Below are 12,390 nucleotides of genomic sequence, written 5' to 3'. Positions count from 1 at the left end.
CACACGTTGGATGATCCCGTTTCTAGGAGATGTCCAGAACAGGTCGATGCACAGAGACAGAACGCAGACTCGTGAATACCAGGGCCCAGGAGGAGAGGGAAGCAGGGACAGGGTCTTTTTGGGGGGTGATAAACAATGTTCGGAACTAGATAAAGGTGGTTAATTGTGTGTTATGTGAATGTCACCTCTATAACAATTTTTTAAAAAAGACACGGGTGCCAGTGACAAGAGTCCCAAGGAAGGCCCTCGCTGGCCCAGCTAGGGCCATCTGCCCACGTGCCGTTGGCCAGGCCCACTTCCAGTGCCCTCCACCGGAGACTCCTCCCCATCCCCAGACCACGGCACTGCTTGTGGGAGAGGGACAAAGTCCCAACTGAAGCTGTGGGGTTGCGAGGAGGGGTTGCGGGGTTTGGGGAAGGCAAAAATGACAGAGGTTCACCAGAATCCAGTCACCCACCCTTCTCCCCAAGCCTGCTCCGGCTCAGTGTTCTTTGCCTCCTTCTGACTCCATCTCGCCCCTCCCCCACATCCAGCTCCAGAGTGGAATTGGCCGGCTGATTCTGAAGGAGGAGATGAAGGCCCGGTCCAGCTCCTACGCGGATCCCTGGACCCCACCCCGGAGCTCCACCAGCAGCCGGGAGGCCCTGCACACAGCTGGCTATGACATGTCCCTCAATGGCTGTAAGCACCGCCCTGGAAGTCTGTGGGGGTGGGGGCACTTCCTTCCAACTCCCTGAATGAATCTTAAACTCCTTATGGCCTTGCCTGGGTCTAGAATGCACACTTGGTGAGGTGCTGTCTGGGGCACTAAGTAAGACCATGCTCTGCCCTGAGCGGGCACTTGTTTCTCTGGGGCGTCTGAAGCTGTGACTTTCGGTCAGACTCAGCGCAAAGAGAAATGTCTCCTAATAGCCCGAATGGCTCAACGATATAAGTGACTGCCTCTTGAGGTAGTAAGCCTCCCATCACAGGAAGAAAACAAGAAGAACCTTGGAGCAGGCACTTTGCCCAGAGATGCTCTCATTGTAAATTCCTCCCTGTTCCTGGACACACACATGCTTCCCTCCCTCCCTTACCCCTGTGGGAGTCAGTCTTGCTGGGAAATCCTATCTCCACTCAATACTTAATGGATAATCCCCTATGCCCGCCACTCGTAAATACATTATCACTCTTGGTCCTCACAAAGACTGGCAATGTCGAGGGATTATTATCACCCACTTTATAGATGAGAGACCTGAGCTTACTGCTTGCCCAAGGCCACTCACAAGCCTGTAAGTGACAGAGCCAAGTGGGGTCGGACCCAAGTCAGAGTGACTCCAAGGCCATAAGCTGTTCCCTCTTTTCCCTGCTGCACCTCGACTTTAGGCGAGATTGAGATGGCGGTGGTGGTGAAGGTGATAAAGTCAGTTTTACTTGGTGCTTTGTATGGTGACAGGCACCGGGCTAAAACCTTATGGAATCATCGTATATCATTTATTGTTCACAGTAACCCCATACGGGAGACACTACCCCTCCCCGTTTTACGATGAGAAAACCAAAGCATGATTAAGTAACTTGTAGCAATTAGGTATCGGCCAGTGGCAGAGCCAGGATAAATCGATGTGCCTGTTTCCCTGTTTGACTACCAAGGGGCAGTGTTTTCAGCCTCTGGCTCTGGGTTCTGTGCAGTGCACCAGAGTCGCTCAAAACGCAGTTCCTTCCAGTGGCCTCTGTGCAGCAAATGTCACAGAGCACCTGCTTTGCACCGGGTGCTGGGCAGGGGAGGGGGCATGCGGGGCAGGTGTAGCGACTGAAAACTAACCAGTGGGAAGAGAGGTGGCGAAGGAGGCCCCTCCTCCCCACCAGCCAGGGTAGCCCAGGAATGGGAGCCATGTCTGTTTGTCCCCATGAACCTTCCACCGTGTCCGTCTGCCCCCACGAACACGGCTTTCTGGCTTTTCTTTCTTGCAGCCCCTCGGTCCCACTACCTGGCTGACAGCGGTATGTTCTGCCTGCCCTCCCTTCAGCCTCTCGTGTCTTGTGAGAGCCAGAGCTGGAGGCGGGTCCCCTGGAGCTGTGATGTCCCAACACGATCCCGAACTCAAATAGCCCACCCCACCGTGTTTGTCAGATGTAGGCCTCAGTTTTTGGTTCTGGAACCAAAGTTGCCGTGCCCAGTAGCCCCCAGAGAGAAAGGAAGAGCATGCGTCTCTTCTACCCACACAAGAGCCTGCCTGTCTGGGCTCTGAGCCCAACTCCAAATCCAGGGCCTACGTCCAGAGCCACCGGTGGCCAGGACGCAGGGGTTCGTCACGGGAGGTTCGTACACGTGGGAGGTGTGTGCAGGGTGAGGCCAGAAGACTGTGCATGTGTGCTTCAGGTGGCCCTGGAATTCTGCCGGGGGGAGGCATCCCTGAGTTCAGCTGCCAGTCTGCAGAGCAGGGGGAGGAGCCGGTGGCCCCTTTCCTTCCCGCTTCCCACGGGGTTGGGGGATAGTATTGGCCATTAGCGGAGGCCAGATAGCCTCAAGGAGAGGGACCCCTAGCTTGGGGCTCCTGGTAATTGTTTGGCTGTTTCTTTTCAGACCCCCTCATCTCCAAATCTGCCTCCCTGCCTGCCTACCGAAGAAATGGGCTACACAGGGTAAGAGAGGCCGTGCTGAGACATTGCCCCCAAGATGTTAACAATTCCAGAGCCTAGACATTGGGTCACAGAACAGATATTTATGGAAAGCTTTTTACATACGTCAGGTACTCCTCTGGGTGCTTGGAATACATCAGTGACCCCTGCTCGTTGGAGCTTACATTCTTGTAGAGAGAAACAGAAAGCAAGTAGTAAATAGTATGCAAGTCAAACTATATAGACTGTAGAAGGTAGTGAGTGCTATGGCGGGGGAGGGTGGGGAGGGAAACAGTGAGCAGGATGAGGGGGATTGGGAGCTTGGGGAGGGAGGGCGGCAATTTGCAATTTTAAATAGAATTGCCAGGACAGATTTCATAGGAAGAGCGGTATTTGAGCAGTGAAAGAAGGCAGGGAATGCAGTTCACCAAGAAATGAAGATTTATAGGGTGCCTAACTACGTGCTGCGCCTAGGCACCAGGGATGTGCCAGTGAGGTGGGTCCCCGTGACTTAAGACTGGGGCTTCTCTGAGGCCATGTCCCATCAGCCCCAGGCCATTTTCTGGAGGTGGGTAATGGCCCCAGGGAGGCAGCAGTGAGCTCGCTCAGGCCAGCCCTCGCTCTATCTCCCCTGCAGACACCCAGCGCAGACCTCTTCCACTATGACAGCATGAATGCCGTCAACTGGGGCATGCGAGGTGAGTGCCACCCCGTCCTGGGACCGACAGCAGCTTTGGACGCACTGCTCGTAACTGTGTCTTCACCTTCTGCAAAGGATCACTACAGATTCTGGCCCTATGCTGGGCTCTGTCCAAACCCCGAGTTCCCACACTCCCTTTCCCTTCCCACTCCCTCCCTCTTCCCCTCCTCTTCCCTCCTCCTCTCAAGTCCCTGGCCTTGGGTGATCTCCAGGCCATCTGTCCCATCTGGGTTCCCAGAGCCATTGCAGAATGCCGTAGTCCCAGTACTGCTCGGCTAGACTTGCCTGCCAGCCCTGGGGGGAGGGAAACTCTCGGAGCCAAATGCTCATTGTTCCCAGCGAACATTCCATGAGCTTCATGCTCTCTGCCAGCAATGCTCTCCTGCCAGCCTCCAGCAATTCCTACAAGCGGGCTCAGGCAGGTGGACGAGGCTGCACCAAAACCCGGGAGGATTCCTCTGGAAGATAGGTGATCTTGCCCATGTGTTTCACAATCTCCTCCTTTTTCTGTTCTAATTATCTCAAAAGTCACTTCTCGTCGAAAACCCTATCTCTGGATCAGCCCAACCCCCATCTCTAGCCAATCCTTTACGTTTATACCAGCCTTGATTTGGGCTGAATTCAACAAGGACAGGGTCTCTCAGACAGAGGCCAGTGTAGTGGTGCAAAGCAAAAACCAATGTATTTCCATTTTGTGTGTGTCTCTTTTCTCTCTACAGAGTACAAGGTAAAGGAGATGCGTTGACCCTGGGGGTCTCTGGGACCCTGGGAGCCGCTCCATTGGGGGCCAGCAGGAGGATGACTGCACTATCTATGCAGGGAAGGGAACATCGAATAAATAACCTCAAGGGTCCTCTTGAGACCGACATATCCGGTCCCTCCCTGGCCAGCTTTCCCCGAATCCTACCCTATGTCTTTTGCCCGCTGAAATCAGACAGTTCCTTGTGGGCCTCGGAGACTTTCTGGAGGCTTGCCAATCACGAGACCTGAGACGTTTACAATTAGGAGGCCTTGTGCCAATTTATGTCAAACACCACCAAGCTTATTCTTAGCAGTATTAGGGGATTCAGGTTTTGCCTTTGGGGAGAAGGTGCCTTGAGGCCGTCAGGCAACTCCAAGAACAGACCCAGCCCTTCCTCCAGACTTTAACCACTGGCCCTTTCTGGGGAGAGGAGGGAGCCCAGACACAACATGCGGCTGAAGGGATAAGCCTACCACCTTCACCTGACCTGGAAACCCACCCCCCCCCACCCTGTCTTTTCTCCTTAGATCTACCCTTATGAACTTCTGCTGGTGACCACAAGAGGAAGAAATCGACTGCCCAAGGATGTGGACCGGACGCGTTTAGAGGTAAGTATAGAAAACTGAGCAGGCGCCTTTGGGTTTGAAGGGATTCCAGAAGTTGCCTGATCTAACCCAGCTCGAGAGGGCAGGCAGAAAATGAAAAGCTTTAAGGTCGCACAGCCTTGTTGAAAAGGGATGTTGAAAAGGGATGGCATCCCCAGGCAGGGATGCCAGCCTGGTTCCTTGAGCCCAGGTCGAAATGCTCTGTGCTGCCTTCCCAATCCGATGAGCATCTGTGGTGCAGAACTTCAGCACGTCTCCCGCTGATGCTTCTGTCGACTTAAGACAAGAGTTAGATTTGGTCCCTGCTCTCAGGGGCCTGCTGACTGGTTGCTAAGAAGAAACACAGCACTGGTTTTCTGCAGGATGGTACAGAAAACCGGTGCTCTGGGTGGGGAGCATGGGGGAGTCAGCGCTGTGTAGAAGGCAAAAGCATAAGGTGGTCTCACGTCAGACTCCGGGTGCAGCCCTTACCCTGCCATCATCCCTCAGCAAGACAGCTTGGCCAAGTGACAACCTCTCCAAACCTTAGTTTTCTCCTCTGTGGAGTGGGGCAATCATGGTGCTCCCCGCAAGGTGCCAACGGAAGTAAGTGAGACACTATACACAGAGCCCTTGGCACAGAGTCTGGCAGTGACCTGGGCGGACGGACTTTGAAGGCTCAGGTTGGATGGGTGGAGAGGGGGGAGGGAGCATCATGAACAGCGGAACAGCATAAACAAAGCACAGAGGCAGGCCCGAATGTGGCATCGGACTTTCCAGCAGTCTCCTCCACTTGGCTTGGCGTTCCATTCCCTGGGCCCCGATCCAGGAGCACACTGCCCTTTTCCACTGTGCCTCTCCCTGCCTCTCGCTCTCCTAGAATGCCTTTCCCATCTTGCTAGCCTCCTGACTCCTCAGGGCCCCCCATAGTGATGCCCATGTTCCAGAGCCCCCCAGACCTTCCCAGGATGTGTCCCTCACCCCTCCCCCAGCCCCCCCCCCAGCCCTGTGTCCAGAGTGCAGATCAAGCAGCTCTTCCCCTCTCTTGTATCAGAGCAACGAGCTATCTGTTTCCTCTGCCTGACAGAGGCAGTCAGTCCTCTACCATGGGGCTCGGACCAGGGGAAGTACTGGAAAATGTTTGTGGAATTGAATGCTTCTAAGAAAGGAGGTTCAACAGCCCTTGGGATGAGCATATCAACCACCCTTCAACTGACTGCCGAGGTTTCGCCCAGAATAAAGGGTTGGGACAGAGGGAGGGGAATGTGAGTAGGCCAGGAAGTTTTGTGAGTCCTTCCAACTCCAGCGTGCTGGGCTAGCAGCCTAGCAATGTGATTATCCCCACTTTTACGAGGGCCTCCTTTACTGTAGCAGTGAGTGGCTGCTGGTGCTGAAGGGGACAGCTCCCACAGCAGCTCAGTGGAGCCAGCATTCAGGGATAGAAATGAGGTTCGGGAACCTGGTTCATCCTGGAGGACCAATTGCCCTTGTACATCCTCCAGGACACCCAGAAGCTCTGATCAAGGAAGCTCAACCTGCCCTAAGAATCAGAATCAGCTAGGGAGCTTCTTAAAAACAACGATACCATGCCCCAGCCTAGACCAATTCGATCGCAATCTGGGGAAGGAGCTCAGGCATCAGAGAGGCTTCCAGGGATGTTTAACATGGAGCCCGAGCTGAGACCACAGGGCTACAAACACTGCCCGAGTCCCCTCCGGACTGAAGAGCTCCTCAAGGAGCTCAGAGTGCAGATTGTCATTCCCCCAAAAAATACTTACTGAAAGTCTATTATATAGGCCAGGTCCTGTTCTCAGGGCTTGCAGTATACCAGTGAACAAAACAGGGACCCCTGCCCCCTTGGAGCTGGTGTTCTCGCATGAGGAGACAGACACTAAATGACACAAATAATAAATAAATGATCTGGAACATGGGAAACTAACAGGGCTGAGGGAAGAAGTGAAAGGACAGCAGAGAATTGGGGTTTAGAGGGAGAGGTAAGTTGCAGTGTTAAATAGGGTGGTCAGAGTGATCTCGCTGCAAATGTGACATCCGAACAAAGACCTGAGATAGGTGAACCATTTAGTTAGCCACACTTATATGAGGAGGAAGAGCATCCTTGGCAGAGGGAACAGCCACTGCCAAGGCCCTATCACAGGTGAGGAAAGCAGGTGGTGAGTGTGGCTGGGTCACATGAGCACAGGGAAGAGGATGAGGCGGAAATGAAATCAAATGAAATGAGGACCAGACCCTCCCACCATGTGACAGACACATGAAGAGAAAAAAGAAAGGGGGCAGCAGCTGGTCCTTCACAGAGGGGGAGCGGGAGAGCCTCAGTCTCCTCCAGCATGTTCTCAAGTTGAGTCTGCCATTCCTTTACATGGAAACTCATAAAAAAAGATTTGGGGGCACAGCAGAGAAGATGAGCTAGGGAATCAACCATAGCCATCACCCTCCACAAGAACAACAACAACAACAAAACAGATGGAGGTTAAATTACAGTTCCCTTAAGTGTTTACTGTGGAAGGAACTGAGAAGAGAAATCCCTCACATCCACATCATTTCTCAGCACTGACTTGAGTGTGGGTGGGACAACTATGGACAAGTCAACAGCACGGACAAAAGAAAGCACTGTCTGGCCCCACAGAGACTGAAGGGACCTAAGAACCACATGTGATTTGTGGATGCCGTTGGCCCCCTTGTTCAAAGAGACAAACTACAACAAGAAGACATTGTTGAGACAATTAGGGGCATATTCTTATGGACAGGTATTAGGTGATTGTGAGGAAGTACTGTGAACTATTTTTAGGAAAGAAGATGTCCCGTAGGCTTTGAGATGTTTTGAGATCTCTAGGGGAGATACGTGTTGCAGCACATAGGAATGAACTGATACAGTGTCTAAGATGTGCTTTAAATACTTCAGAAAAAAAAAAAAGATGAAACAAACCTAACAAACCCTTGATAACTGTTGAATCTGGTTGATGGGCAGAGATGTACGCATTTTGTGATTTCCTCCCTTTTGAGGATTTTTGAAACTTTTCCATAATAGAAAGGATTACTTATGAATTTGTGATGGGGTTGCCCAAGGGGGCAACATCGTGCACTGTGTTTGGAATCGGAAAGCCTAGCCTTCGGTCTCCGCTCTGCTGCTTACCCCGGCCTCCCTCCCACCTGCCCTCCCTCCCTTTCGGCCGAGTTAGTCATTTTAACTGTTTGACTTTTGGTTTTCTCATCTTTCAACTGGATAGAAATAATTTCTGTTTTTCAGAGTTGTTGGAAGGATTCAGTGAGAAAAATGGGGGCGATCATGCAGTGATGCGTATTGAGCATAACAGAAATGCAATGCAAGGGGTTGCTGGGGTTGTTAAATATTGTTACATATTGAAACATCAGCTCAGAGTCACCAGCAACCAATATTATCTATCAAAAATATCAAAATTACCTTTGCCTCAAGATCTGGAAATGTGGCCAAAGTATTAGTTCACATAGGTGGGGAATTGGCTAATTACTGCATGGCTGTATACAGAATTCTCGGTGAATCTCCTTCAGTCTTCAGTTAGCTAACATCATGGCGACCGACAGGGCATCTCAGTGATTCCAGTAAGTTTTCAGGCAGGATATGTGCCAGATATTTCTCTCTTCAAACATAATGTTAAATTTTATTTTGAAAAAGTTCAGGCCTCCAGAAAAGTTGCAAGAAGAGTAAAATGAACATCCTTCTACCTTTCACCTAAATGCAGGAATTGTTAACATGTTGCCACATTTCAGGTGCCATATATTTCTAACTCTGAAAGCTTTTGACAACGTATCGACTTTCCAGGCTGCTTGGAAGGGCAAGAGGTCGGGGAGGCAGAAAGGAGGGGGGGAAACCGGCTAAGGAATGCAGAACCATGTTTCATTATGTGACCTATTTCTTTTCATATAAGACAGATACGAAAGGACAATTCGGTGGGTGGGGAAATAGGAACAGCATTTTTTTTTCATTGACCGGCCTGAGGGACAGCCTTCCGGACCATCTGTAAAAATATTAATAAGAGGAAGTGCACCCTAAAGTCTTGGATATGCCCCCCTTTTATTCCCAAAGGAAGGAGGAATAGCGTTCATCCATACAACCCCTGGGGCACAGAATGCAGGCAGCAGGATGCGGGCGGGTGGGGTCAGCCACGAAGCGTGGAGAGGAGGCACTTAGGTGAAGTATAGAATCCCCACTGAGTCTTGGGCAGGGGGGGCCTCTCCAGACCAGCTACAGAAGCCCCTCTGAGGAAGCATTCATGCACACGGTCTGCCATTTGATATCTACCCAGCCCACACCCCTGTGGGTCACACACTGCGCCAAGCACAGCACGCCCAGAGGATACACACAGGGTCCGCTTCTGCCTGCACCTGCCCCCAGCCTCCACCTCACATCCTCAAGCGTTCCCTCTCTGTCCCCTCCCACCTTATTTCAGCGCCACCTGTCCCAGGAGGAGTTCTACCAGGTCTTCGGCATGACCATCTCTGAGTTTGACCGGCTGGCCCTCTGGAAGAGGAATGAACTGAAGAAGCAAGCCCGGCTGTTCTAGGCAGAGGCTCTATAAATATATATGCATTTATATAAAGATATATGTAAAATCTCTATACTGAAGCTCGGTATAATCCTCTCTTGTGTAATGGGACACACTGCCTGCCATGAGACTTGCTTTTCTGTACTGTCAGGCAAGCCCACGTCATCGAGATATTTTTATGCTCCTTACTCTCTCTTTTCTAAGTGCTCTGGGGTTTGGGAAGGGATTTGAGGGGACTCCCATCCTTTTGCTGGGGATCCTTTTTATACTGAAACATCTGTCCGTAACCTGAGTCCCCCAAGGTCCAACTCTCTTTCCTAAGGAGGTGCCTGAAGAAGTCTCTCTTCTCTCTGCTTCTCGGCTCTTGCCCCAGTCTCCAGGGTGGATGCTGACCATGGAGTTTTCACACCTTATTGGCCCCAGAGGGGCCCTCCCATGGGAGGAGCCACAGCGATCTCCCTAAGTCCCTGAGCGCCTTTGAGAGCCCGTGCAGAATTTTCTCCACCTCTCCAATTAAGAGTTCGGGGCTCTCTGGGGGTGATGCGCTTAGCAGTGTGGGCCTCGGATCTACTCGATACAGCAGCACACAGAAGTGGATAGGGCCTTGGCCTCTCTGCAGCTCCTCAGTCCTCCTCCTTCTGTCCTTGATCCTAACCTCTCCCTTGTCCAAGTCTCACGGTAGGGGAAGAAAAGGCACTTCCCTTCCCTCCGCCACTTGCAACTGGCCCCTTTGCCTGGCCCTGACGCGGAGACGAGGGAAGACGCGGGAGCTGGAAGCAGGAGCCAGAGCAGGGCACCTGTTAGAATTGGAGCTGCAGGACCTCTTGGGACCCTCCTCTCACCCCCACTGTTCCCAGCGCCTCCTGACCCTTCCCCCCTTTGGAAGAGAGGCCCAGTACTGCAGCCTGTATTCTTTGGCCTTACTACAATCAATGTGCCTGACAACTCAACACACCACAGGGCTAATGTTCCCATCATAGCTCCAACAGTACAACTAGACAGACAACCTCTAATACCCCTCTAAACATCGGACAGGCCATGTCCCAGAGAGAGCTTCCTGGTCTACCCCTGCTGGTCCCTAGGCTAAAAGGGCAACCAAACCAGCCCCCCACCAGTCATCGGCTCCCACTACAAGGTTGGCCATGTCTCATTGGGGAAACCTTTGGAAGAATGGCTGCTTATAGAATTCCAGAATGAAGCATTGGCCAACACTGCTCACGATCACCCTGGATTTCCCCAGTGGCTGCCTTCCCTGCCCCCTTGCCTTCCTGAACAAGAGTAAAAGCTTAACTTTAGCTTCACTCCTCTCCTCCCTTCCCCAAACCTTTGACCCCAAGTTGGTGATGTTTGGTGGGTCTGTTCCTTCTTGGAGATGCCTTGATTTAGATCACTCTGAGGTCATGGAGGAAAGACGAAGAAGTGAGAATAACCATTATCACTGTCAAGAGGCTGGTGATGTGACGTGGCAAATATAGAACTGACTTCAGTCCAGCAAACCCTCACTGAGCACCTGCTGATGCTGAGCACCTGCTGTATACAGAGCACGGAATAAGGGAAGGAGATGGGAACACCAAGATGAGCAACACGGGATCTGGGCCGGGGTGGGGGGCATGCCTACTAACAATGGGTGTCGTCAGGCATGAACTCAAACGTGACGGTTGTAAGGCGGGAAGTGATGGGAGATGGCACGAGAGCATGTTTGGAGCATTCCTGAAAAGGTAGATGCAGTTGGTGGAGACCAAGGAACGCTTTCTGGAAGAGATCGCATTTGAGCAAAGTTCAGGAAGGATCTTTGTAAACTGAGAAGAGACTATGACTTGAAAGGGTGATGGGATGAGGGGCCAAAAAGAGGTCTAACGTACTCTCATTTAAAACATCAACCCTCTCTGCAATTCTCTTTTTGGCCAGTGTATTTCAACTGTCCTGACCCTTTAGAAATGTCCCCAGCCAGACACAATCATTGAAACTGCCTCATTATCACTGGTTGAGAACTTGGCAAGATTGAAGGGCTTTTGTTATTGTTGTTGGGCTTTTCTGTTTCCCATAAAAGCACATAATTTCAACCCAGACCTGTGTCCTTCTGTTGTTTCCAGTGTGAGTGGAAATGTGTGATATGGGAAGAGACCGATCGTGCACATGTTCCAAAATAAAAGAGTCTAGAGAGCAGCTCTCCCTTGGCCTCAGTTTCTCCTTCTGTACATTAAAATTTGACAACATAAGCATCACCCAGATTGTTTCCTGCAGAACGTGGGGTCCTGCAAAATGGTACAAGATGACAGGTCCGTGATCCAAAAAATAACGATAATGACAATAGTTCGTTAGTAAGTACCGACAGTGTGCCAGTCTCGATGCCTCGTATATGCCTCATGTCATGTCAATCAGCCTCTGTAACAACCCAGGAGGGAGGAAATAATAATTATTTCCATCTCACAGATGAGGAAGCAGCTTTCAAGAGGACACATGATTACCGTGATGGAGCCAGGAGCCAAGTCCAGCCTTTTGGGGCTTAGACCAGCTTAGCTGCGCTTAGCAGTCAGGATGTTTTCTGCCACAAGTAAGGAGCGCCTTCTGAAGAGTGACTTAATGAGAGTGCATATTGCCCTGCACGGCAGGAAATCAGTTTAGCAGTCTGACGATGCCGTCGGGGGCCCAGGTTCTTTTCACCTGTCCTTTCCACCATCCTCGGTACAGTGGCTTTTGTCCCCAGATGTGACCCCTCATGTTTACAAAAGGCTGCTGTGGCTCCAGGCATCGTGTCTTCATACGACCAAATCAAAAAACAGGAAAGAAATTTCTCTTTATGTGTCTCTTTTGATCAGAAAGCTATCCCAGGAGTCCTCAGGAGACTTCTCAGGTCCCATTGGCAGGACTAAGGAACAGGTCCATGGTCTTGCTGCACAGAAGGCTGGGAAGTCATGTACTGGGCCTTTTGAGACTCGATAGTGGGTGGCAGGCGCTGTGCCGAGAAAGAAGAGAGATGGGGGAGACAAGGAAGGGCCTCTAGGCGAGTGAATCACGGTGTCCCTGACACAGCCACTGTCCCTCGCCTTAGGGACTCAGAAGGAACATTGCCAAAAGTCCCTCAGAGCCCTGCAGTACCTTTGTTTAATCCAGCGTGTCATGAGCTAATTTGACATAACTCTGTTTAAGAAATGTTAGACTCACTGCTATTTCCACTGTATTTCCTATTCCTGTCCTAAGGGAAACACTTCTTTCATGTTTGAC

General features: G+C 51.4%; 1 protein-coding gene across 8 annotated transcripts in view; it reads left to right on the top strand.

Annotated features, from left to right (window-relative positions):
• Window positions 1–11,232, top strand: part of ABLIM3 (actin binding LIM protein family member 3) — a 109,286-nt gene extending 98,054 nt beyond the window's left edge. For 7 of the 8 annotated variants that reach the window (XR_008289275.1, XR_008289278.1, XR_008289281.1 and 4 more), the window contains 6 exons: window positions 534–681; window positions 1,951–2,112; window positions 2,564–2,622; window positions 3,236–3,296; window positions 4,018–4,648; window positions 9,070–11,232. Coding sequence is in view for 1 of the 8 variants with exons in the window: in XM_027076827.2 (XP_026932628.1) it covers window positions 534–681; window positions 1,951–1,980; window positions 2,564–2,622; window positions 3,236–3,296; window positions 4,018–4,025; window positions 4,568–4,648; window positions 9,070–9,183 (501 nt within the window). In the remaining 7 variants the exon portion in view is untranslated. The remainder of the gene's footprint in view (window positions 1–533; window positions 682–1,950; window positions 2,113–2,563; window positions 2,623–3,235; window positions 3,297–4,017; window positions 4,649–9,069) is intronic. The other variant, XM_027076827.2, reaches the window with a different exon arrangement.
• Window positions 11,233–12,390: the final 1,158 nt, after the last annotated feature.

Source organism: Acinonyx jubatus, chromosome A1 (assembly GCF_027475565.1).
Source record: "Acinonyx jubatus isolate Ajub_Pintada_27869175 chromosome A1, VMU_Ajub_asm_v1.0, whole genome shotgun sequence".
Lineage (NCBI taxonomy): Eukaryota > Metazoa > Chordata > Mammalia > Carnivora > Felidae > Acinonyx > Acinonyx jubatus.
Note: the sequence above shows the minus strand (reverse complement) of the source record. Positions and strands in the feature narration are given on the sequence as shown.